This window comes from Leguminivora glycinivorella, chromosome 7, assembly GCF_023078275.1.
Source record: "Leguminivora glycinivorella isolate SPB_JAAS2020 chromosome 7, LegGlyc_1.1, whole genome shotgun sequence".
In the NCBI taxonomy this organism is placed as follows: Eukaryota; Metazoa; Arthropoda; class Insecta; order Lepidoptera; family Tortricidae; genus Leguminivora; species Leguminivora glycinivorella.
Genome location: NC_062977.1, coordinates 15142154 through 15169591, shown reverse-complemented (window position 1 = coordinate 15169591; position 27438 = coordinate 15142154). Strand labels below are relative to the sequence as shown.

Genomic DNA, 27438 nt, shown 5'->3' with positions numbered 1-27438 from the left:
ACGTATCGACGAGGAAGACGAAATGATTTTGCTTGAGAAGTGCACAGTTTGTGCCACTAGTCATAGTTTCGATATGACCCTCTGTGCCTCCAGGGTTCAGTTTCTGCCGTCTGACGAACAACCTTTATCAAATATGTTTTGTCAAGGGTGCGCAAATATTATGTTATCTGTTTAAATAAATAATTGGATTCAAAATGCTTACTTTTATTTCTAAAATACATACACTCTTTTGAAATATTTGTCGCCGCATGTTGCACAATCTATACAAACACTACCAACTTAAATATGATGATGAGTAATGCAGTGTAAGTAGGCTTAGTTCTGTTCACCACTTATAATTCTTCACAACTATGTCATTTTTAGGGTTCCGTACCTCAAAGAGGAAAAACGGAACCCTTATAGGATCACTCGCGTGTCTGTCTGTCCCTCTGTCACAGCCGATTTCTCCGAAACTACTGGACCGATTTACTTGAAATTTGGCACACGTATGTAAACCTGTGGCCCAAAGACGGACATGTAATTTAATTAAATGAAATTTAATCACAGGGGTCACTTTTGGGGGGTAAAATTGAAAATTAAAAATCAAAGTTATTAAAACTATATTGTGTTACATATCAAATGAAAGAGAATTTTATCAGCATCTGAAATATATTTTTTTTATATTTTTTGTTTTGGTAATTTAGAAGTAATTTAAGAAAATAAGCAAAAAATGACCATTCCCCCCTTATCTCCGAAACTACTTAGCGTAAAATTTTCAAAAAAATACACGAGATAGCCCTCTCCCTGTAGATTACAGGAAAACCTATTAGAAATCTACAGTCAAGCGTAAGTCGGACTTAAGAGAAAAAAACTCAGATTACGAATTTCACTCACTGCCGCTGCAAGTAGTTACTAAACGTCTTAAAATTGTGTAATCGAGTTGGACAGGTATAAAGAAATTCATTTCTGTCTTTTTCTTTTTAGAACTTGTTCAATTTTTTTTTCATTTGTACAAAATGACTTAAGTTCCTACTAAAAAGGAGGCGCTTAAGACCGTTTATAAATTGACTGAGCAAAATTTTATTCAAATCGGTCCAAAAAAAGGTGTCTGTTGACGAAAACAAAGAATTTGTGCCACCGAAAGCCCAAATCTGAAGTCCATTTTGCTCTATCTCTTATCGTTTCCGAGATATATACGTAAAGTCTTGAAAGTGCGAAACGTTAACTTTGCCATCATAGTCGTTCAGGCGCTCATGAGTTCTTTGTATGGAAAAGTCAAAAACCGACTCGCACTTGACCAATGTTCATAGAACGTTGTGGTTTTTTTTTATTAGCAAAAATGACTTAAGCGCCTTCAGAAGTGCAGGTGCTTAAGACCGTTTGTAAGTTAAAGTTAGCTGTGATGGCTCAACGAAGAAAGAAGATTTCAATATCCTACTTATACATATTTCATTAATTTAACTATACAGTTTTTATTACTCAAGCCAAGCGTTACGTTAGCTATTGAAAGGAAAACTTGTGTATAAAGCTTGAAACAAATTATGGGACGCGTCTGACGGACGCGGCTGACGACCGCGACTGATAAGCCGATGGCTTGCGTGGGCGACGGTCGGTAAGCGATCGGACACTTTTGAGTGTCGAATTTGTAGGTGACAGTGTACCTATCTAGCCTCGTGGCGCCGAATGTACTTTGATACTTTCTAAAGTACATATAAATGGTTTCAATGGAATTTTAACTCTCATGTAAACAAATAAAATATAATTTCTTTTTCCCCTCACTAGCTCGGAAACACGTGTTTTGTCCTTTAATACCAGCGGGTAAAAACGCATTTTATCCACTAGTGGGTAAAGTAATTTGACCTTGAATAAAGTCAAAATAACTGCTTTAAAATTGATAAAAGTAGGTGAATCTAGTAATAAAGATGATTTACCACCTGTGGAACTACTGGAAGCAGTGATAAACGCATTTTTTGCGTTGTAGTTTCCTCGCTATTATGAGGGGAAAAGTTTTGTGTTACACTCGGGTGCAAATGTATTTTACTTCTCGTGTGTTAAAAAACTCGCAAGTTCAGGATTCTATTCTCGAACCACTCGCTTCGCTCGTGGTTCAACTATAGTATCCTTTCACTTGCTTGTTTTTCAATTCCCACACTCGGCGTTAAAATACAACTTTGCCCCCTTGTATAACAAATAACTATTGTTTCTAAAATTTTTCGAATAACTGAAATTGAATTCAATCTCAAGTACAATAAGAATCAAAATTCCCTAGCAAAAATTTTGTACGGTGGGCGCCACGAGGCTAGGGAAGTTTAAATCGATGTTATCGCATCGATCTACTGAGGGGGGCGGTGCCTACAGCAGTTGTAGTTGTATGCATACCTAGCTCACGCACACAGACGCGTCCACTGGCGCCGCGCCGGTGTCCGCGTGCGCTTTCTGCAATGCAATGTCTCTGCAAATTCTATCACAGCGCAGAATATGCAGAAACCACATGGTGGTCTGTGGCAGAAACGCAATAGATATTTTTAGGGTTTTTAAAATAAGTTTCGTTTTCTTTCAACCCCTTATTTGCCAAGAGTGGCACTGAAACCTGAGTAGTTTCATGTGCTCTGCCTACCCCTTCATGGGACACAGGCGTGATTGTATGTATGTTGTATGTATGTAAAATAAGTACCTACGTGAAGTAACATGGTAAATTAAAAATTATCATTAGATACTTATTTGCGGAGGTGTAAACAATTTCGTTCGTTTTGCCATATATCAATAATTACCTATCTATATTAAATTCATTAATCCGTATACATTACATTTTTACAATTAAGTGTATGAATTATACTTTTTAGGTATCGTACGGTCAGCTACATAAATATCTATACACCTGTATTCATTCAATTTTGAACCTTCTTCTTCAGTAATAAGTTTCGATATGTAAAGAAATTGAAGGACGATACACAGGCGGGCGGAGACACCGCGCGCCGCTGCGGGGAGGGAGGAGGGGTGTCGATGGACGATGTCACGCGGGATTCGCCGCGCGAACTCATCATTCGCGCGGTCGGCTCCCTTCGCTGCCTGCACACGTTCGCTGCTCTCGTACGATTTGATATTATACAGGGTGCCCGGTAATTAATGGACAACCTTTTAACCACCAAGAGGGCACCTTATACTGGTCCAGAAAATCTATGGGATATGGGTTAAATTGTGGTGTAGGCGAGAGGCTGGCAACCTGTCACTGCAATGCCATAGTTTCGTTTTCTTTTAACCCCTTATTTGCCAAGAGTGGCACCTTATACTGGTCCAGTAAATCGACTTTAAGGTTTAGTAAAAGTCGCCTGGTTTTCGAGATTTTCACAATTTTTAAATTTTTAATACCTACTACCTAAAATTTTAAAAAGTGTGAAAATCTCGAAAACCAGGCGACTTTTACTAAACCTTAATGTCGATTTTCTGTAAGGTGCCCTCTTGGTGGTTAAAAGGTTGTCCATTAAATACCGGGCAGGTGCACCCGGTATATTTGTCAAGCAATTTCTGTCGTAAGAAAGCGCGACTCATTCGCGCAGTCGGCTCACGTCTCTTGTTGTCGTACAATCTGACATTATTCAGCTACCTTTTATCGCTTGGCTTTAGTTCGCATATACAGTGATACAAGAGTACCTATAGGTACTACAAGGTCCAAGGCAAAATACAACAATAGATAATGTATTTAAAATCGCTGTCAGTAGAAATTGCCAACAATGTAAACAAACCATTATACAAAATATCAATATTTTAGCACAATTTTATTATTTCAAAGGTTGAGGATCACAATTTGATATGAATTGATTAAATAACACATGGATTTAGCCAGTATCTGATGAGTTAGAATGAAAATTAAAGACATTTTGACTACAAGGTTTGTTTACATTGTTCACAAATTCTATTGACGGCGACTTTACTAAATAATATTTATTTAGAGATGATATGAAGCGAAAGCAAGTGAATGATGAAATGACGGATGATAGGGAGGTATGGAAGCGGAAGACATGCTGCGCCGACCCCAAATGAATGGGATATGGGCAGGCGAATGATGAGTAATTTCCCGCTAGAAACTTGCGTTATACTATTCTGTATACTTTTTCAGCTACCATAACCAAATTTAGATTAGATTAAAAAACCTTTAAGTAAAACTTAGAACCTTTCAGATTGTTTTACTCACCCTTTCTGATGTTTACCATACTTACTTACCCCGTTATTCATAAACGTACACTAAAGTTATCAAGCCGATAAATTTCGTTTGTCCCTTTCCGACGTATTGGTGTGATAGAAAGGGACAAACGAACTTTATCGGCTGGATACTTTAGTGTACGTTTATGAATAAGGGTGTTAAAATTTATAGCTACGAAATTTTACATGAAACACCTACCTACTTTAAAATAAAATAAAAAATGTTGAATTTGGTTAACATTATAAAAGACCTCACGCAAGCTGTGCTAATTAGTTCGCGAATTCGTCGAGAGGTGGCGCTAAACACAATTATGCTCATTAGAGAACCTATACTTCTAGCCTAGCCCAGTCCTTAGAATTATGTGAGTAACGTAAAAGTTTTGTAGGTACGGAACCCTTGGTGGGCGAGTCCGACTCGCACTTGGCCGGTTTTTTTTACATTTAATTTGTTTACTCCAAAATCATTCAATCAAAAATAGCACATCCGGTATCCGGCCGGATAGTACGTCACTATCCGGTATCCGGCCGAATATTAAAACGAGGGCCGAATAGGCCGGATACCGAATAGTAACCGAATATTCGGTGCATCTCTACTCTTTATAATAATAGTCGTACAGCGAGCGTGGGCCTTGACCCGCCCTTTGCCTGTCCCTGCACTCGGCAAATGCATCGCACACGCCTCTGCAACGTCATTAATTTAACTGTAGCTTTCCGTGAGTTTTAATGAAAATAACATTTTTGTTGTTAGCGGTTTGTTTTAGGTACACTTTCGTTTTAATTGAGTTTTATTTAGTAATGAAAATGTGGATGGCGGCTTGGAGCTTTTATTTTGAATGTTAGGTGTTATATAAAACGATTTAGTTAATTTTGACAAACTATCATTCCAAACTTGTGGGTCGGAAGGTCAGATGGCAGTCGCTTTCGTAAAAACTAATTTTGGGATTAGTTGTCAAAGCGGACCCCAGGCTCCCATGAGCTGTGACAAAATGCCGGGATAACGCAAAGAGGATGATGATGATGATGAATCATTTCAAACTTGTAAAAACTGCACAAAACAAATAAAAATACACGAAAAATTAGGTAGGTAGGTATGTTTTTTTTTTAATTGATTAACATTTTAGATTTGCTGATTGGCTGTCAGAAATACACAATATAATAGTCTCTTTAAAAATATCGTAAGTAAATGATAATCTAAACGTGTCGTAGGTATGTGAGCGCACGCGTTTATGTATCGTATTCTTATAAAACGTTTTTTAAAACGTTTATTGCGTTAATGAACCGTTTTAGCTTTATGCTTTGCACATAAAATTAAATTTAATAAAAAAATCTTTAATAGAACTACCTATTAAATCTCATTTTAAAACTCTTAAAAGGTTTTTATATCAGTAATTTTATTAGCGAGGAATTTTAAGTGGCTATTTTTGCCTTGCAGACAAAAGACTTTACCTTCTCTCATAAAACTTTCTGCTGAAGTAATTCAAGAATCTAAAATCGGTAGTTTTTATATCTTCTCCCATGTTTTATCGTTAGTGTTCTTTTTCTAAAGTTAAGTCGTTAGGAAAAGTCATAATGTCAATTGGTCAGCAATTCCCGTCAACTTTGTACAATGCCACGTCAGCAAATTTTAATTGATCCTATTTTGTTACCAACATTTAGTAATATAATTCGACTTTCGTAAGATATATACTAATTGTTATAATTAAGAAAATATAGATACTAGCCTTAATGACGAAATAAAACTTAATAAAATCTCAATTCATCAACAAAATCTTGTAACAAAATAGGAATTAATAAAAACAAATTTAACTTTTCCCTTAATTTTTGTACAAACTTTTCGATATCTTCTACAGTAAAATACTATCTGAATGATTAAACTGAATGACACTGAATTATTGTAAGATAAACCTTTTTTCAGTACAGATGGTGCTTTTTTACGCACTAGTGCGAGAAGTGGTTCACTTCTTGTCAGGTCAAAACTTCGGAGGTCTATTTGCTCTGAAAAACGTCGTACGATACACGTGCAAAAAGGAAATTCGTAGCTCGTGTGGATTTAACCCTTCGGTCGTGTTTTAATTTATCGCCACGCGTTTCGAACTTCTTTTTTTCGCACTTGTATCGTAATGTACTATGTACTATTATGTAAATAAATAAAAATAAATATAACCAAATATCCATACTAATATTATAAATGGGAAAGTCTGTGTGTCTGTTTGTTTGTCCGTCTTTCACGGCAAAACGGAGCGACGAATTAACTTGATTTTTTGAATGGAGAATAGTTGAAGGCATGGAGAGTGACATAGGCTACTTTTTGTCTCTTTGTAACGTGTGAGAAGCTGCGGACAAAAGCTAGTAATATATATATATATATATATATATATATATATATATTCACACTCAATGTAATTTTCCTAAATCGATTTTCAGCCCCTTGAAGACCCCGAAAACCACCTAACATCTAATAATTGAATCATCTATGTAGGTGTTGTATCTATTTGACCTATTCTTATGAAATATTCAACTGGAAGCTTTATTCATAACTTGAACATGTTTATTTCGAAAATCAAAACCTTTATAAAAAGCTCCAAATCTTTATAAACAGTCTTATTCTCGTGGAAAAGGTTCGGTAGGGCTTTAAAAAGGGTTTAAACTTGTATATTCCTTACAATGTAAAAAGTAATGGACTTCAATTTTCCACGCAGCAGAGTTTTTATGATTCAGTAAAAGTAAGTATGCTAGTAGCGAGACTTGAGAAACTGCAACTTACAGAATCCTTTGACCTATTTTTCTTTATAAATACCTACGTGTAAGTATATTAAATAAAATTAAATTTTTTTTACTGATCTTTGTGAATAGAATGCAATTACGCAAAAATAAATAGAATCTTCTACTGCGGAATCTAATCATAATTGTCATTGCGGATTGTCATTTGAATCTCTTTCTAAAATAATAAGTAGTATACTTTCTACAAAATATCCAACTTTTTTTTTAGATCCTCTTAGCCTTCGGAGAGATGTTGGCTCTCTGTGCTTGTTCTACCGTCTGTACAACGGGGAATGTTCTGATGAACTCTTTTACTTGTTGCCACCGTTCGCTCTTAATTTTATCACCGCACGTCCCGCCAAAGAAACAAAGTTTATCCTCACTTTCTGGACACGTGGCAAACCAAGAACAAAACGGGACTCTCGCTCGTTTTTGCCCAGAACGTGCAAGTTGTAGAATGAGCTAACTTCTCCCTTGCGCTATGATATAGGGTTCTTCAAGAAGCAGGTATTTAGGATTCTCAAAGGTCGGCAACGCATATGTGGCTCCCCTGATATTGCTTATGTCCATGGGCGGCGATGACTGCTTCCCATCAGGCGGCTCGTCTGCTCGTTGCTGCCTATTTCATAAAAAAAAAACAGAAGTTTTCTTTATAATCGTAGAACACGAAATTCAAACGCGCTCCGCAACCCGCAACTTAAAATATATTTAAAACGACATCACACACTCACAGAGATATCGTACAAAATGAGAATGAGCCATCCGGAAAGCCCGCATTCGGTAACTTTTCTCATTCTATGGAGAGAGGGCGGTCTCAGAGGTCTCGGAGACAAGGCGGAATGTTGAAATTAGCTACATGTGCGCTTTAAAAGGTGGCGGGTTAAATTCATGTTCCTTAAGATACACGTGTAATTCGTATTCGTACCGAGGGCATTTTTAACTAATATAAAACACTAGCTTTTGCCCGCAGCTTCGCTCGCGTTAGAAAGAGACAAAAAGTAGCCTATGTCACTCTCCATCCCTTCAACTATCTCCACTTAAAAAATCACGTCAATTCGTCGCTCCGTTTTGCCGTGAAACACGGACAAACAAACAGACACTCACGCTTTCCTATTTATAATATTAGTATGGATGGTAGAGCCTAATAACGTTAGCATAGGTATTTCGTTTTCTGCATTGTTTAAATCGAATATTCTTAGATGCCAAAGTTCCAGATTTTACACTTCTAGATAACTTTCGTGTTGCTGAAGGTGAATAAAACACATTGCAAAATATTTTTCATGCATGAAGTAAATGCAGTCGCAATATCACCCGCTGGCACGTAGCAAGTAGCAACATTAAATAAGTTCCGCGGCACAATATTAGGACTCTTCATAACGTAGGTACAATTCGTACAACAAAGGTGCAAACGTGTGAACTGAACTTATTTCTAGAGAGGCCACGAATGTCTGACAACTACTTATTCAGTAGTTGGCCGAATAGTGAGAATCTTCGGCCGAATACTGGATATGTTATGCCTAATTGACAAAAATGACTGCAAACCAGCAGGTAAGCATGGGCGCGAGATAAATGATAAAACATCTGGCCGTCCCTTATCGCACTTACTAATAGTGCTAAAGGGACGGCCAGATGTTTTATCATTTATGGCGCGACCATGCTTGCCTGCCTGCCTGCGTATTTAAAATGTCTTGGTAAGTTGTAAAAACTAAAAATAAACTAAGACCCTTTTCTGGACAATAATTGATTCCAAATTTTAATTAGTATAATTATTTTCCTTTTCAACATTGGTTTGTTTTGATTCAGTAGTCTTTGAACAACAAAAGTAAAATTTTGACAAACGTATTTTCGAGACCAGTTTTCATAATACGTTACTGAAAATATATGAATGTCATGCCGAATATTAAAGGGCATAGCCGCCGCGGGTACTCATATTTATGGATGTTTTCTATGTATATAAGTATGTATTTATCTATTTAAGTATGTCGTTTAGCACCCATAGTACAAGCTTTGCTTAGTTTGGGGCTAAGTTGATCTGTGTAAGGTGTCCTCAATATATTTTTTTTTTTTTTAATAGTGGAACATGTCACCAATAGCAACGTAATAAACGTGTTCAGTTTTTATTTCATGCCGATGATAATTCGAGATTCGGCTAAGAGAGGACGCCAAATATTCGGTATTCGGCAAACCAGTTTTCGGTCATCCCTACTCCCACCTCGGTCGTAAAGCGGTCGTTCGTGTACCGCAACCCGGCCGTGATTTCCTACCTTCGTGTTCGTCAACTTTACAACCGAACTTTAATTTCATCCAGCACAATACCACGCTTCAATTTCCAAATGTAATTCACTTGGGAAATAGATAATTGTGTATTTGGATAAAGTTATGAATTGGGATTGAAAGAAGAATTTTAACTAGCAATTTTTACTCGAGCGCGTTTTTTTTATACCACGTCGGTGGAAAACAGGTATACGGCCCGCCTGATGGAAAGCGTTCTATTTGGATGACTGTAATTAAGAAATTCTATAAGTATACGTGCGAAAAAGCAGAATTAAAGCATTATAAGTATGTCGCTAAATATAATACTTCTCCTTTTACAAGGTGAAAGATAGAACGGATCCATTAATCAAAGAGGGTTTTATAACATCAAGTCCAATTACCAATATGTAACTGTTTTCGGGATGCTCCTATGCATTCAACATTTTCGTAGCGCCACACGCGTACACTGAGAGAAATTTGCATTGTGAATTTAACAAGTTCGACTTGTTGCGGTTTATCCGTTTGAATCAGCCAAACGTATGTTTAAAACAATATGTGTCAGGTTGTTTTTAAAAAATCGACTTGTTGATTCAAATATATTGCCGATTCAAATGACAAGTAGCTTGTTGTTTGAACCAAAGAGCATGTAGGCGCTATTTTAACCAAAAAACTTGTTGAACGAACATGAAAACTGGTTGTATTTTCTCTCAGTGTAGCTCCCTATTAGGGATGACGACTACATAAAAAAAATTGCATTCTGTTTAGTCCGTCAGTTAGATCGTCCAAAAATACTGTACACATATTTTTCGCTTTTTATAATTCATGAATGAAAAAATACAAATTTAGAAGTTATTTGTCCGCACTTCTATATTATAAGAGGTGATGTATTGGTGTGGAATAATAAGCACTTTATAATTAACTCCGTATATTAAAATAACCAGTTAACGTTACAATGGTCGGAGTGAGACTGGCGTCTCGTTCTCACATTGAAAGGGTATTGCTTTTGGCTAGTCAGCTCATATCGCGGTGCGCACGTACTTGAATATGAGCTGACATAGCTATACTGTTCCTACATTACTTCCCCCTTAGGGAAGAAAAAAAAAAAATTACATAAAAAAATTACATACAATTGAATAGTATCTGATGTTTGTTACACCCTGTATGTTTCGTATGTTGTGGCTATTCAGCTATCGGACAGGTGCGCGTTTCGCTGACATAGCGTGACGTGCAGCTGTGCGATATGAGTACAATGTTACACAATGGAGGTTGTATTATATGATTACGTTACACAACTATAATTAGATATTAGAACTAAGTTTATTACAAAAATGTTTGATTTTTTTTTTTTACAAACATGTTCATTTATATACTGAATACACTTGATCATTTTGATAGCACTGAATTATTTGTTTTATTTATAACACTTCACTTAGTAAATCACAGGTTGTTGTTTCGGTTGGGGTTGGGCTGGTTCCCTGTGCACTACGACTGCTGTTGGCTGAACTCTAGCTACTGCTTTTAGTAACCAACTTCTTATACATTGTCTGCATTTGGACTGTATGAAATACAAGAGAAACAGTGCCAATATTACTGAGATAATTATGAGGATTATTCCAAAATAATTCAATTTCGTGTCTACTTGTCCAGTAACACTATGGACTTCAGCAATTGCAATACTGTTATGTGAACCATCCTCTTTGCTCTGTGCATAGCCCATTTTAATTATATTCAAAATTTACTTTTATTACACGATAAATATATGACACACGTTGTGTGTTGTTAGTACCAATATTTTACGACAATTGCTTATAGTTGACACAAATACATATTTATAAGACAATATATTAGTAACACATACATTGCAAAATTCATTTAAATTAGTACAAAAATAATTCTGTGATCAAAGTTCATACTTTCACAATACAATCTCTTCAGCATTTTATGCTGTTATACATAACGTAAACACTTACGACATCATGACTAACGCTACCCAGCCAGTACTGTAACCGCTATGCTTTGCTATAAAACAACATCACATCATTGCCTTACTATGATAAATAAGACGGATAATGTCTGTTTTGACCGTTCGTATGTAATATAAGTCCCGTTACTGACGTAAAGTTCAACTTAAAACTTAAAGTATCTGATTTCCTAACTAGGGTGCGGAACATCATGTTGCAGAGTCCGACTTGAAACTGATTATACCGGTGTAATGAGTTTGAACGTAGTCTTCCCTCTCGAGAGATAAACTACCGATGCTACTTTTCGGAAAACAGGAAAAACTTCCTGCTCCCGGGGTCCAGGCTCCATTCAGGAGATGCTAAATTAAACACAGTAGCGGACCCGAATGTCACGTTCTCTTATTCATCGATTAAAAACCTTACAGGTTTATTTATAACCCTACCACTTTTAGTGGTCCGCGGTTTCGAGTTAGCTTCGCTTTCGCTCTGCGTTGTAGTGGAGTCGCTTACCTTACGTAGGTTCACGCTATCGTTGACGTCATCATTCCAAACGTGAGCTGGCTTCAACCTATCAATTGAAATGCGAGCTTGCCTATTTTGAAATTGGATGAGAAATACTTTATCGTCTCTTTCTAAAACTTTAAATGGTCCCATATACGGTGGTTGTAAAGATTTCCTCACGGTATCGTCTCGTACGAAAACATATTCACAAGTTTGCAACTCTTTGTGAACAAATAGAGTACGGTTATTGCGAGAACCAATAGTTATCGGTTTGTATTGAGCTATTGTATCGCGAATGTTGTCAACTAAACTACAAGGATCGCTAGGTTCGTTTGACTGTGTGCTGAAAAAGTCTCCGGGCAACCGTAGTGCCCGTCCGAACATCATTTCTGCGGCGCTTACGCCGTTATCGCTACGTCCTGCGGCACGCAGGCCAAGCATCACAGTAGACAATTCGTTTTCCCAAGAGCCGTTGTCCATTCTAGCCATAAGGGCTGCTTTAAGGGTGCGATGGAATCTTTCCACCTTAGCATTGCTCTGGGGATGGAACGGTGTGGTCCTAATTCTATCTATGCCTAACAGTTTCATAAGCTCGCGGAACAAGTTACTTTCAAACTGGCGTCCTTGGTCTGTCGTAAGTCTGGTCGGACAACCGTAACGTGCGATCCAACCGTCGAATATAGTTTTGGCTACAACCTCTGCTGTCATATCCTGTATGGGAAATGCTTCCGGCCAACATGTACGCCTATCTATTATTGTAACTAGGTAACGGTTTCCATGTGGAGATGTCGGAAGGGGTCCGACTAGGTCTACATGGATATGTGTCATACGGTCGGCATCTTCAAACGTTCCTAATTTAGACATCGTGTGACGATTAATTTTTGATTTCTGACAAGCGATGCAACATCTTGCCCAATTAACTACGTCTTTGTTCATGCTAGGCCAAAAGAATTTCTTTGTAACTAGCTTACGAGTAACACGCGTTCCAGGATGACTTAAGTTGTGCACACTTTCGAATGCTGTACGTCTAAACTTTTGTGGTAAATACGGTCTTGCTTCTTCTAAAGAAATTTCACAATAGACAGATTTACTACATGTAGGTATCGCTATTAGTTTTAATTTTATATTGCTATTTCCGTCGTGCTGATCCGATTGCGTCATGTTTTTTAACCATTCATCTTTTGCTTGCTCGTCGGCGAGTTCTGCGTAGTCAAGTGATGTGGGGCAAACAATGGTCTCTATGCGAGAGAGTGTGTCAGCAACAACGTTCTCTTTCCCACTTATGTGCCGGATGTCAGTGCTGAATTCGCTAATGAACAATAGTTGCCTTGTTCGTCTTGGTGTTTCGTTATTATTCTTGCCTATATTTTCGAATGCTCTACATAAGGGTTTATGGTCCGTGTAAATTATCAGCGGCCTACCTTCGAATGATTTACGAAAATGTTTCAGTGACATGTAAATAGCTGATAGTTCGAGATCATATGCAGAATAACTTTTTTGAGCTTTAGTCAATTTTTTTGAAAAGAAACCTAAGGGTTCCCATTTCCCGTCAACCAATTGATTCAAAGCTGATCCTACTGACGTAGTTGACGCGTCAGACATTAAGGCTAAGACTGCGTCGGACCGAGGGTGGGACAACGTAACGGCTTTTTTAAGGCCCATTTTACATTGCTCGAACGCCTCTTCGGTCTCGCTCGTCCAAATTATAGGGGTCTTGTCTCGCTTTTTCGCGTTAACTAAATATCGGTCGAGTTTAGCCTGCATGTTCGCTGCTCCAGGGACGTGAGAGCGATAAAAGTTTAGCATTCCTAAAAATCTACGTAATTGTTCTACGTTCTGTGGTTTTGGGTAGTCGACTATGGCTTGCACTTTCTCCTCTAACGGCCTAATGCCCGTGGTAGTTACCTCATGTCCTAGGAACTCCAGCTTCGATTGTCCAAAGCTACACTTGGCTAAATTGATCGTTATGCCGTACTTGTCGAAACGCTCGAAAACCAGTCTAAGATGGTCCCTATGCTGCGCCTCATTATCGCTCGCGATAAGAACATCATCTAAGTAATTGAACAAGAAGTCGAGACCTTCCAGAACTGAACTGTTCATGAAACGCTGAAACGTTTGAGCAGCACACCGAAGCCCAAATGACATTACTGGAAATTCAAATAACCCAAAAGGGGTAATTATGGCGGTTTTTTCAACATCCTGTTTAGCTACTGGAATGCAATGATACGCCCTATTTATGTCTAACTTGGAAAATATCTTTTTACCTGCCAATATGAACGTAAAATCATGTAATCTCGGTATTGGGTATCTATCAGGCTTAGTTTGTGCATTTAAGGCACGATAATCACCGCAAGGGCGAATTTCGCCGTTCTTTTTTGTTACAACCGTTAAAGGACTGGCCCATTGACTTTTGCTAGGCCTACAAATGCCTAATTCCTGCATACGACGAAATTCCTCCTTAACTTTTTTATACCTGTCAGGTGGTAATGGTCTAGCCCGCGCGAATGTTGGTGCACCCGTCGTTTCGATATGGTGTACCACATTGTGTGTGGGTGTTTCCTTGTATGTCGGTGGCTTTGTTATGCTAGGAAACTGCAATAACAAATCATGATACGGGTGGTTACCATTGACAGTATTAATAGTTGGTTGGTTGCTACGTACGGTCGGTGCGGTTATATTAAGAAAAGTCACCAGATCATGCAATTTGCGATCAGTTAAATTTACTACTAACTTGTGATGACTCAAAAAATCGGCTCCCAGTATTGGCTGTTTAACGTCGGCTATAACAAATTCCCATTTGTACGGTCTACGTAACCTTAAATCTAACGTTAAAACTTTAACACCGTATGTTTTGATTTCTGAGCCATTTGCTGCAAACAGTTTTAGATCAGAGCACTCACCCGCACGTTGTTTGTTCTGCACTGGTAATAAGGAAATGTCAGCACCTGTGTCCACTAAAAAATGCAGTCCAGTGTTTAAGTCTGTTACGCATAAACGACGGCTTGGTTTGATAGTACAGATCTCCGTCCTAGTCGCACTCTGTACTATCTCCGCTAGTTTTCCTGTTGGTTGAGTACCCATGCGCAGGGTTGGCGACATTTGGTGGCGGCAGGACCGAATCGGAAATGGTGGTAACAAAGCCAATCTGGTCTCCTCTCGGCTTGGTTCCGGTGGCGTGACGTACTCCTTGGTCTGGACGCTGAACGACCTCCGCGTCCTCTCCTTCCGTAACTGCGACCTCTTGGCCTTGCCCGTTCCAAGTCCATCATTCTGACGCTTAACTTGGCAATCTCAGCGAGTATCACTGCTGTATCTGCGGTTCCTGAGGTGTTCGCTGCGGCTCTGTGCGCCTGACTCTGTGGTACTGCCGCTGCTGCCACGTTAGGGATTCTAGTGGCTTCCGATACGTCATCGGCGATGTTGGCCAGTGTGTCAAGATCGCTCTCCCTGGATGCTACCAAAACTGCGCGCACTGCCGTAGGTAGGTGATTCTGCCACATTATTCTCAGTGTGGCATCGGGGAAGCTGTCCTTAGCCAGGTTGCGCATCTTGGCCAATAGCTGGGATGGTTTTTGATCGCCCAGGTCCATTTCCCCGAGGACCTTCTCTACTTGCCTGTTTTTGGAATCTTCCAACATCTTCAAGAGCTTCGCCTTAAGCTCCTGATACCGGTTGGTGGCGGGCGGGTTTGTTAGAAAATCCGCCAGCCGCAGTATTACGTCCTTTGGCAGCTTCGACACCACCATGTCGAATTTGGCGTCGTCCCCTATCCGCTGTGGTGTTAATACTGCTTCCGTCCGGATGAACCAAACTCTGGGCTGGTCCACCCAGAAATCTGGTATCCGGCTCGACACTGAAATGGCTACCACATCGGTCGTTTCTGCTGCTGGTATATTGTCCGCGCCCGGTTGAGTCTCACTGCCCGAAGTTAATTTATTGGGATCCGGACTCATTTTTTAATCACTTTAACTGTTTTTATTATTCACTGATCGTCCACTGATTCACGTCGGGAGGTCACCACTTTAGAAGTTACTTGTCCGCACTTCTATATTATAAGAGGTGATGTATTGGTGTGGAATAATAAGCACTTTATAATTAACTCCGTATATTAAAATAACCAGTTAACGTTACAATGGTCGGAGTGAGACTGGCGTCTCGTTCTCACATTGAAAGGGTATTGCTTTTGGCTAGTCAGCTCATATCGCGGTGCGCACGTACTTGAATATGAGCTGACATAGCTATACTGTTCCTACACAAAGATATAGAGCATCAAAGTTCCGGAGTGGGGGCTTGTGACGTCACTTCTAATTAAAAATTGTAAGTACCTAGGCGTGACGTCACGTGAAACTTCAACGCACTGTACCGTCGTAATTTTTCGATTACGAGAAAAAAGAAAAAATACGTGTCTAATATTATTTGACGGACTAATTAGTTTTTTTTTAGTCGTCTCGCCAATTCCTAGCGTTTTGCTCTGTAAAGGAAAGTGACTATGAACAGAGCGCCCGCCCGGCGGGTTCCCGGCACTGAGTTTGTTCAATAACACGAATTAACAATGGTTTTCTTTTACAGGTGCGGGAGAGGCAAAGCTGACATTATGGAATATATGTGGTATGTTAACATTATATTAATAAGACAATTATTCAATTCATAGAAGAAATCGATTTTTATTATAATTACGGACAGACACAATTGCAAAATAGCACAATGAAATAACTTTAAATGAGATGTAGAAAGTATGTTACGAACATGCTACCTACTTACCCTCCATCTTCTAATCGTCTTATTTGTTTCTCTTCCTAACTTGATAGGTACATTACGTTAATGATATGGAGACAAGGGTATAAGCCCCGCCCGAAGCATGAACTTAATGGCTTGTTCGTATAACGTTTCCCCTTTTTTAATAAGCCAGACTTCTTGTTAACAAAGGGTAATAGAAATGTGTTTCGGCTTAACCTACTCCCGTCTGTTTGCTAAATGGTAAACGTAGAGGCAGTTGTGCTAGCCTTAATGATGAAAGTGCGTGACACTTAAGCCTAACGACATGCATCAACTTGCTAGTTCTGAGAATTTCTTGAAGGGGTTAGGGTAAATAGAAGGTATAGCTATCAAGTTTTTACGTAATCGCTAAACTGACCTACGGAGGTAAAACACTCGTAAAAAATGCCCCATTTTTTTCAATTTTCTTTCTATCGTTCACAGGGTTCGTTGACCGTTGTAATCTTTATAAGAAATTTATAGTCAATACGATGTATAGTTGTATACCTATAAGTAAATGTTATTTTTAGGATACAATGATACAAATTGTATCATCGTTAATATGCGCTTATGGCTGCTTACGGATTCAATTACCTTTGTATATAACGGTAGCGAGTAATTAATGAATATCCGAACCACTTTTCTAGAGATTATATCATTAAATGCATGTACAGTCAACCAATTGGAACCCTAGGCCAATCTACAACCATGTCAAAATGACAAGCAGTAAGAGATTTCTTACAATCTGATTTATAACGTCACTATGACATAGTTCTACAGTGGCCTAGGGTTCCAATTGGTACAGTCAACCAATTGGAACCCTAGGCCACTGTAGAACTATGTCATACCTAAGTTATAAGTTTGGCAATAAATGATTTTATTGCAGATTCCGATCAAAAAACAAAACGATGGCGGCATATTTCCACATATCGACGTGTAACAGATAGAAGCAGACTGTGATGCAAGTAGCTATAATGGCGTAGATCCGCAATGTCCACATAGGAGGAGATCGATGGGTCCGCATGGAGACGCGAGTACAGATGAGTCAAGCGCTGCCGACCAAACGAACGGAAGCAACCTATAGGAGTTGCTCGCAGTCTCTGCCGCTCGACATTCTGTAAGTTTAACACTGATTCTTATTCATTCATTCATTCAATGATTCAATCATTCATTCACACTAATAGGTCCAAAGGTGTGTGATGTGGGACGTTGAATGATACAACAGACTTGGAGTATAGGTCTATAATGTGTAGAATAACATAAGTGACATCTTATATAGTAGACGAATACACGTGTGTGGGTAAGGTGTAGTACACACACTACACCTCCCTTCTTGATGAAAAAAAAAATGATTAAAATAAGTTTTCAAAAGTTAATCATTTTTTTTTTGGTAAAATAATTATACTTTGATACATTCGTTATAAGAGTATAATTGGATCCAAAGATAACTACGATATAAAAATAGTGTTTAACAAAGTATAGTAAAATATTCTATAATATAAAGAATCTGTTCAATATAAACCAAAAATACACCAACACAAAAATAAAACCAGTTTTTTTTTTTTTTTTAGAGAAAAAAAAATCATTTAGTTTCAGATCCAGTTTAAAAAAAATACAATTATATAAAAGACTGTTTTTTTTTGACGAAATAAAACAAAAAATAATAATATAGCTACAGTCATAAAGTTGAAACAATAATAATATAGCTACAGTTATAAAGTTGAAACAAAGGATTTTTATATAGCTATTCGTACACATATTTATTCGTGTAAAAATAATATATGTAATTTACACAACCGTAATTAGAAAAACAAACAATTTCAACTTACAAGTTAACACGATAAGACAAATTTATTTACTACATAATATAACTAAATGTATACTCTGTAATTAGTAATAATCACATTTTTAAATGCCGTAGTGCATTCGTCAATACACTACGAGTCGCATATCAAGTATGTATTACAATACATGTTTTTGTCCTTGGTACCATTTATTATATTTGATATTAATAAGTTTATTTGTAACTTGCATTCATTGTTTTACATTTGTATTTTAGTATGACGCGTCTATAGTTAAGAGTACATGTATCATATTAATTTTATTCAACATTAAATATCGTCATAAAGTGGCATCTTCAATGCTTCACTTAAATCAAGGGTCAAGGGTACGCAACGCTTGCATTCGTGGTCGGCCGACCTATCAATAACAACATATTTATTTGCTCAGGGTACAAGGATATTTTTTTTAAGCGCGCACACATACAATATATTTCTCATACAGGCAGTTCTTTTAACACTTCCTTACATAATAACCTTCCATGTGTCCAAGGAGTCTTCACGATTGGTACTCGACCGAATCATGATCAGATCTCCAAGGATTCCCTAGCCTGCCTTGTACCCTGGCGTACCCTTGTTAACCTAGTCGCACAACACCGCCTCTCGGGTCATTGTTGTTGCGATAGGTATATTTTATTTTACGCAATTTCTTTCACATTTCATTCTTACAAAATCAAAACGTTAAAACCCCAATCACGCAATTACACACCGCGAAAACATCAACATTATAAGATTTTCCGCAACTCCTAGTTGATCAGGCTAGGTGTCCAGAAAAACTCAAATGTTTTTGCTTTCCATTCCATTTTAAGACCAAAAAAAAAAAAACATTATTTCACGTTACAAACCTTTCAAAGTCATTCATTTAAAACCAACGTTAACTCTTTAGCACTTACCTTACCTGTACTTCTCACAAAAAAAATCCGACCCTTACAATATCTCGCTGTTATATAAAAGTCTTGTCAAGTCATGTCAATAAGCTCAATATTTATTCATATTTTTTTTATATTTTGTCAGAACCGTGTAAAAAAAGTCTAGTCCGATACAAAAACAAATTGCTCATTCGTAAAAACACGTAAAAATAACATTAACTTATTTATTTTAAGTAAACTATATATTTTGACCTACTTCAATATGTTTAAATCTGAAATGTACCTATCGATTACTTTAACATTTAATTGTATTACTAATATACTTTAACCAATCTATGACCTGACAACTATGTAATGTGAGCTGAAATAACAGACGGCGCCTGCCGATCCATAAAAGGAGTACACGCGCCGCCGTCATGCGCCATAATGCATAAAGAATGAAAGTATGTCCCTATAATTGTTCTTGTATATCAAATCAACAAATTTAAAAAGTTTTTTTTTAACACACACATTACATTAATTTCGTTATAAAACGGAATTTTATATGGGTCACTTAAAAAAAAATCTGAATCCACTGCCTAATTCGTACATTTTTTGTAACTATTCTTGATTATATCACTTACCTAACAAAACTTAGTAAATATTAGACATAATTCGATGTCCTTTACATATAAGACACAAATTGTTCACTATTTTACTTTTAATACACACTTTTCCACATTGACGTTGTATTGTACTCGCTACTCGCCTGCCCAGGACCTGAGCAAAGGCCATGAACAATCCATCCTGTGCTGGCAATGCCGGAATATACTGGCTGTGCCAGCATCTGTGTCCAGCGACATCACGACACCAACAACCCCCTGCTGCATACCATCCTTTTATCCCTTATTTCACTGTGTTTAAATTGAGCCAGTTTATATCACTTACGTTCACATTCGTATGATAAGTTCGTACTTATCATCAAAAAAGTTTTGTTAACATCACCTCTTAACGAAGTCTACGAACTTCATTTCTCGTCCGGAATTGAACACTGAATTTACACTGGTAGGTAATGCGTCCGAAGTCACCGATTTTTATAACTTTTTTTTTTAAATGAGAAAGTTTCACCAATTAAATTCACCGAAAATATAAATTTCAATAGTCCACACTGAAGTATTATAAATATAATCCATAAAGTGTCCTTCAATATATATTTTTTAATTATATCCTTGGCCTTGGTTGCAATGGCGCGGCGCGGCGCGCCGCCAGTGCAGCACAAGGCCGCACTGGCAGGATCGCCATGTGATGTGGGACGTTGAATGATACAACAGACTTGGAGTATAGGTCTATAATGTGTAGAATAACATAAGTGACATCTTATATAGTAGACGAATACACGTGTGTGGGTAAGGTGTAGTACACACACTACAGGTGGCGTAGATTCGCAATGTCCACATAGGAGGAGATCGATGGGTCCGCATGGAGACGCGAGTACAGATGAGTCAAGCGCTGCCGACCAAACGAACGGAAGCAACCTATAGGAGTTGCTCGCAGTCTCTGCCGCTCGACATTCTGTAAGTTGAACACTGATTCTTATTCATTCATTCATTCAATGATTCAATCATTCATTCACACTAATAGGTCCAAAGGTGGCGTAGATTCGCAATGTCCACATAGGAGGAGATTGATGGGTCCGCATACAGATGCGAGTACAGATGAGTCAAGCGCTGCCGACCAAACGAACGGAAGCAACCTGTAAGTCTGAGACCGATACCTATTCATTTAATCATTCATTCACACCAATAGGTCCAAAGATGGCGTAGATTCACAATGGCCACATAGGAGGAGATCGATAATGAATCTCAATGTTATTTGTTAATTATATACAGTATGAATCTCCTTCCTTGCGTTATCCCGGCATTCTACCACGGCTCATGAGGGTCATAAGAGCCTGCTGAGGTCCGATTAGTCAACTCAAAGGTTCAATAATTATACATACCCGCTTAACTTCCGAGATCGTACCAAATCTTTACAACATTAGACACCAATGCGAGTAAAGAAATAAATTCTTCTTTAAATGTGTTGCTCGTCTTTTTACATGCGTAACGTACACGCAATTATTTTTTCCCCTCACTAGCTCGGAAACACGCGTTTTGTCCTTTAATACCAGCGGGTAAAAACGCATTTTATCCACTAGTGGGTAAAGTAATTTGACCTTGAATAAAGTCAAATTAACTGCTTCAAAATTGATAAAAGTAGGTGAATCTAGTAATTAAGATGATTTACCACCTGTGGAACTACTGGAAGCAGTGATAAACGCATTTTTTTGCGTTGTAGTTTCCTCGCTATAGTGAGGGGAAAAGTTTTGTGTTACACTCGGGTGCAAATGTATTTTACTTCTCGTGTGTTAGAAAACTCGCAAGTTCAGGATTCTATTCTCGAACCACTCGCTTCGCTCGTGGTTCAACTATAGAATCCTTTCACTAATATTATTTAAACAAAGAATAAGAATGAATAGGCATAGCAGTTGATATTACAATGAAAAGTTTAAAATGTTTATTTTTACATGGAATTTACTTATTAGTCATCACTGACAAAGGTATAAATTACTTAATACCAAATTGACAAATATTTGGTTATTTGGTGTGTATAAGGTGGATGTACTAGTGCTCGACGCGGTACTAGTACTCGTCACCCATGGTTTAAATAGCGATTAATAAGATAAGATTACCGTTACATTCATCGCAATTAGATTTATTAGATGAGAAATGTTTGTAGCCTTCACATTTCATACGCCATATTATAAAATATAGAAACTTTTTCAATTAATGAATAATATATGTGATGACATTGTCATGAGCAATCAATCTCTCAATTTTGTTAGCGATTTGGTTAAGCTTTGCTCGTATTTGCTGACTTATTTAAAATACTTTCACGGTAAGTTGTGAACATATTCTATAATTGTGTTGGTGCTAGAATGTGCGGGAAGATATTTAAGTAATTAAATGTCGATTTCGTTCATTGTTACTGTGATAAACAAGCGTGTCATTTATTAGGACTGAAAACCGTCGCAAGTCTAAAACTCGACACGGCTGGCATTTATTGGGACTGTTACGTTATTTTCCAAGTCCCAATGTTTGTCGAGCCGTTTTTTCAGGATATCACGATTAAAGTAGCCAAAACGAATCGTTTACAGTTTCATATTATCAGCATATTTTTCTGTAAGTCACATTAACTTTACTGAAAAAAACAAATTACATGCACATAGACAGTTTTTTGTATATCTTTTACGGTTTTATTGATATGTTTTCTCGTTAAATGTAGTGAAATCTGTATAATTTCTTTGGGTAGTGCTTGACATGTCATTTTTCACAAAACATTTTCCTGGATCTGTTCTTCGTGATGCTTCCAGACACAGAGGTGGATTTAAACGACGAAGAAGTGGAGCCGGCAAAGTATTGCAGAACCTGTGGAATACAATTTTTATTTTGGGGGAATCCCTATTTTAGTTCATTACATAATTTATTTTGCTCAAAATGCGGAGCCGACTTATTCTATTTTATTACATAAATGTAGCACGTAAAAAGTAAATGTTATCAACAGAATACGTTTTTTTTTATTAAATTATTTAATTTTGTAGTAAATTTTAACCCAAAACACTTGTTATTTACTGTTTTTCCTGAATCATACTTAGATGTCATCTATTAGGACTGCCAGCAAAAGCACCTGTCAGTTATTCGGACAAGCGTATTGACTTACGTTTTATTTAATTTTGAGATTTTTTTATATTATCACTGTATGAAACTAATTGCATTTAATAAAGTTAAAGGTCACATCTCCCAAAAAAGATGGATATGTTTTGTATAGATGGGTAAATTATCGTAATATCACGAAACACATAAATATTTTCCCTTAACCTGTCGAGCAGTGGTACATCCACCTTACTGTTTATCACAAAAACATGTAAATATCTGTGGGCGGCAGTTTCCCCAAAGTTAGTAAGTACATATTGTTGGAACTAGTCAATAGGCTAGATTAATGCTCAATACCCGTGTAAATTTGCCGCCTACATAGTGCTATTGAAATACAATGTAAACTATTAAAATAAAGGCTGAACACAAGAACAAGATTGACAATAAAGTTTTGATATTGGACAAACCTCACGACGATGCTGGTAATACCGTACGTCGCTCATCTAAAAGTTCACGCCAAGCCAAATAGTATTGTGACAACGAACCGTAGTGGAATAGAAATACTCATAAGTTTGTCTACAATAGATAGTCTTTCAAAGCAGTCAATAAAAGACGGCGCGATTTGTTCGTATAAACATATAGGTAAGTCATTCGATGAAGGCGAGGCGTGGCGTAAGCATGACGTCGCGTCAAAACATTATAATCAGTTATTTATAAATGTCTGCAATTAATAACAAGTCTTGCGACGTATAATCATTATTGTTGTCAAAGAGGATATCGTGTATAATATAGGGTAATATTTATTAAGTAATATAATATAGAGAATTAGTATCAAAGTAAAATGTGTAGTCACAGTCCACAGACTACCATCTCACGACACAGGCCCAAAATTGTTGAGCCTCAGCGGGCCGATTTTTGAGTCTCAAGCGTTCGAATTCAGAAAATTGTCACTGAAAATAATAGGCAAGTCACCGTTTTCAACCGGTATTTTAGTGACAAAATCCCGTATGCGAGATTCAAAAATCGCCCTCCAGTTTTGACAATTTGGATCATGTTCTTAACTTGGTATATGTTAAAAACCAAAGGTGTAGCGTCACCTAGGCGACATACATCTCTCTTAATGGTTTCGAGGTACGTCTTTTTCTTACACTATCTGTCTATACGGAGTTACATACTTAATTATGTCTTTATTGTTACCTGGCACATGCAATTTAATTGTAATAATTATTACTGTAACGTATCCGTTCCTGATGAGGTTCCTAGCTATCGCTGCGTACGATTTTAATTTTATTGCGGTATTTGATTAGTGCGCTGAATGATATATATTAACAGTCCGCAACTACTCGTAAAATCACGTGCGAGTTCAAGCGCCATTTGAATGAGTCTGTCGACCTTCCTCGATCCTTAGAGCCTGTACATTGAAAACTTGCCATTCCACTGAAAAAGTGAACTTGTCAGACTATAACAGTTTTTTTTATAGATGGTTGCCGCGGTCGTCGTTCCGGCCGGCAGAGGGCGAGCTGGCGGACTGCGTGCTCGTGGTGGGCGTGTCGCGGCCCAAACTCGCGGCGGCGCTACTCTCCGTCACGCTGCTGTCTCTCTTCCTCACCTTCCACGTGCTGTACGACAGCGCGCTGTACAGCATACAGGTGAGAACAGAGCCGTGCTCGTGGTAGCGTGTCTGACAAACTCGCGGCGGCGCTACTCTCCGTCACGCTGCTGTCTCTCTTCCTCACCTTCCACGTGCTGTACGACAGCGCGCTGTACAGCATACAGGTGAGAACAGAGCCGTGCTCGTGGTAGCGTGTCTGACAAACTCGCGGCGGCGCTACTCTCCGTCACGCTGCTGTCTCTCTTCCTCACCTTCCACGTGCTGTACGACAGCGCGCTGTACAGCATACAGGTGCGAACAGAGCCGTGCTCGTGGTAGCGTGTCTGACAAACTCGCGGCGGCGCTACTCTCCGTCACGCTGCTGTCTCTCTTCCTCACCTTCCACGTGCTGTACATCATACAGGTAAGGACAGCCGTACTCGTGGTAGCGTGTCTGACCAAATCGCGATGGGCGAATATTCGCCAAACCGCCGAGTCAGGATGCGCCTTTATAAGTACATTTTGTTTTTTCGGTTTATACCTATTTGGAGCAAATCGTAATCATAAATATTTATTTCTGAGAATATGGTAAGGGTAGGTACAATTGAGGATGTTAACAAGTTTTATGGTACAGCATATTCTGACAACACTAGTGTAGAAATATATAAAATCGCATACAAATTCATAATTAATTCCATGGGGTGTCCCGTAAAAACGCATTATATTTCGTAAACTGCTTAATTTTGTGCCTAATTCTGCACATTGCCTTAGATAAAGATCCTTTTACGCTAGCCATTTTGCAGAAGCCATTGCCATTGCCATTTTCGTAAGGGACAACGGTAGACTATTTCATGGAATGCTCCATTTATCGATGTATTATTATCATATTGGCCCCGTGCATTCAGTCAAATCCTCGTACAGATGTCGTACCACTCGTAAGAGCATGTCACATAGTTATATTTAAAGTCACACACAGGTCGAACGCGATTAATTAACATCTAAAGTAGCGAGTCTCTTACGCAGTCCTAAGGATGTCATTCCGTACCAAAGTCCGGGTGTCTACAAGATAGATTGCAGTTGTGGAAGTGCGTATATTGGCCAAACAAAGCGCAGCGTTCAAGAGAGGGTGAAGGAACACATAGCGGCAGTTAAAAATCGCCATATACACAAATCTGCAATCGCCGAGCACTTGCTTACTGCGGAAACGAATCACTGGATTGAGCTACACAAACCCAAAGTTCTTTCCACCGAGCGACACTATTATCCCCGGATTGTGAGGGAGGCGATCGAAATTAAAAAATATCCTAAAAACTTTAACAGGGAAGACGGGTATAGATTATCGCCAACATGGGGACCAGTGATTCAAATGTTCAAACCAAAAGATCTATCTTCGGACCAGTGCGCGGATGTTGTGAGTGCTGTGTGTCGTGCGGTGGGAAATAAACAATAACTAAAAGCGGGTAGATTATATTTATTTGTCTACCCCGAACATTTATATAAATTAATATCGGGTAGTTTTGTGTTGTTTACATCTCCGGTGACACTTTCCTGGGACGTCAGTCTTGCGCGACCACGGCCAGTGCAACCTGGCCGAAACGTTGGGAAAAAAGGTAAAAATAATGTTAATTAATCGCGTTCGACCTGTGTGTGACTTTAAATATGTGTACAAAGCGCGAGAACTTAAAGTGTTATATGTCACATAGTTATTATGCGGCCTTCGAAGAGTAACATATATAGTATTGCTGGTGTCATGCGCGGATCCAGCGGGGGGGGAGGGTCATGGGGGTCATGACCCGCCCCTGGAGCCTAGGTTGGCCATACAAATAGACCACGTGACCCCCCTCTGGGGCCTGGGCCTTTACCACGTGACCCCCCCCCCGGGCACGAAGCTGGATCCGCGCTTAGCTGGTGTCTGTACAATTAATGAATAGTAGCAAATATAGCAGCGTTTTAATTATCTTTACTCTCATGACCGCGCAAATAACATTGCGATGCGTTAATTAAGAAATTTAGATGTCTTTACCATAATTATAATGCAACTTCATCTAAGTCTTTTAAAATAAAGTAATTTGGCTATGTCAGATCAGAAAAAAAAAAATCGTTGATAATATTGTTCTTAATAATGTGCGGCCATTATTTAAAAAGAATTGGCTATGAATCTGCTGAAACCCGCACCTCCGTTCATCGGCCTCCGTGCACGAAGCTGAGTCATAGCTAAGGGTCGGTCGGCCAAAATAGAAAATCCTTTTTACGATAATATTACACATGCGAAACTGTGTTTGTCTGACTATATTTGTACCATACGTACTATATTTGTGAACCGCAGGAGAGATTTAGTTTAAATTTGATAAGGAATAGTTTTAGGCCCGGGAAAGGACATAGGATAGTTTTAGCCTGGAATTCAACTCTTAAAAGGGTAAAAATCATCTCACAAACCCGCCCCACAGAAGAAAGACAACTGAGACAGCGCCTGTTAATTGATCTAAGCAATTAGCTCACATAGCTTTATTGCCCTTATTTTTTTATCAGGCGTCTACTACATACTAAATTCGGGCAGACGAAGTAATATTGTGTTACTTATTTGCCAGAACGTTGTCCTTCTGCCTCAGGTTTTAATACCAGTAGCCGGCTGCTATTTGTTTGTTTGTTTATCCTCGACACAGCAACAGCAATCCAACAAATCAGTCGAGACAGGGGCACCGACTAAATTAACTAAACAAGGGTTGAACGATGAAACGACCTTAATATATTACCCAGTTAATTGTAGGTACTCGGCCTTTTTTACGAACTTTATGTTTTAACATAAATAACTGGCTTTTTTATTAAACAAAGTTATCTTTTTGGATTAATAAATTGCATTTTTAGGGTTCCGTAGTCACTAGGAACCCTTATAGTTTCGCCATGTCTGTCTGTCCGTCCGTCCGTCCGCGGATAATCTCAGTAACCGTTAGCACTAGAAAGCTGAAATTTGGTACCAATATGTATATCAATCACGCCGACAAAGTGCAAAAATAAAAAATACCCCCCCTACATGTAAAGTGGGGGCTGATATTTTTTTCA

At 38.4% G+C, this 27438-nt stretch overlaps 2 protein-coding genes across 2 annotated transcripts in view; one reads left to right on the top strand and one right to left on the bottom strand.

Moving 5' to 3' along the window:
• Positions 1-27438, top strand: part of LOC125227841 (heparan sulfate glucosamine 3-O-sulfotransferase 5) — a 96324-nt gene that overhangs the window by 56333 nt on the left and 12553 nt on the right. Inside the window, 3 exon segments of the mRNA XM_048132214.1 lie at positions 16224-16262; positions 17296-17526; positions 24268-24436. Coding sequence (XP_047988171.1) covers positions 17432-17526; positions 24268-24436 — 264 coding nt within the window. The 5' untranslated portion in view covers positions 16224-16262; positions 17296-17431.
• On the bottom strand, positions 14920-15607 carry LOC125228047. The gene is made up of 2 exons (XM_048132494.1): positions 15010-15607; positions 14920-14924 (listed from the first exon to the last, which is right to left on the bottom strand). The coding sequence occupies exons 1-2, from the start codon at positions 15605-15607 to the stop codon at positions 14920-14922; spliced, it is 603 nt and encodes a 200-aa protein (XP_047988451.1).

Excerpts from the sequence above, each read along its gene's own strand:
- LOC125228047 (XM_048132494.1), bottom strand. The coding sequence starts at position 15,607 with ATGAGTCCGGATCCCAATAAATTAACTTCGGGCAGTGAGACTCAACCG.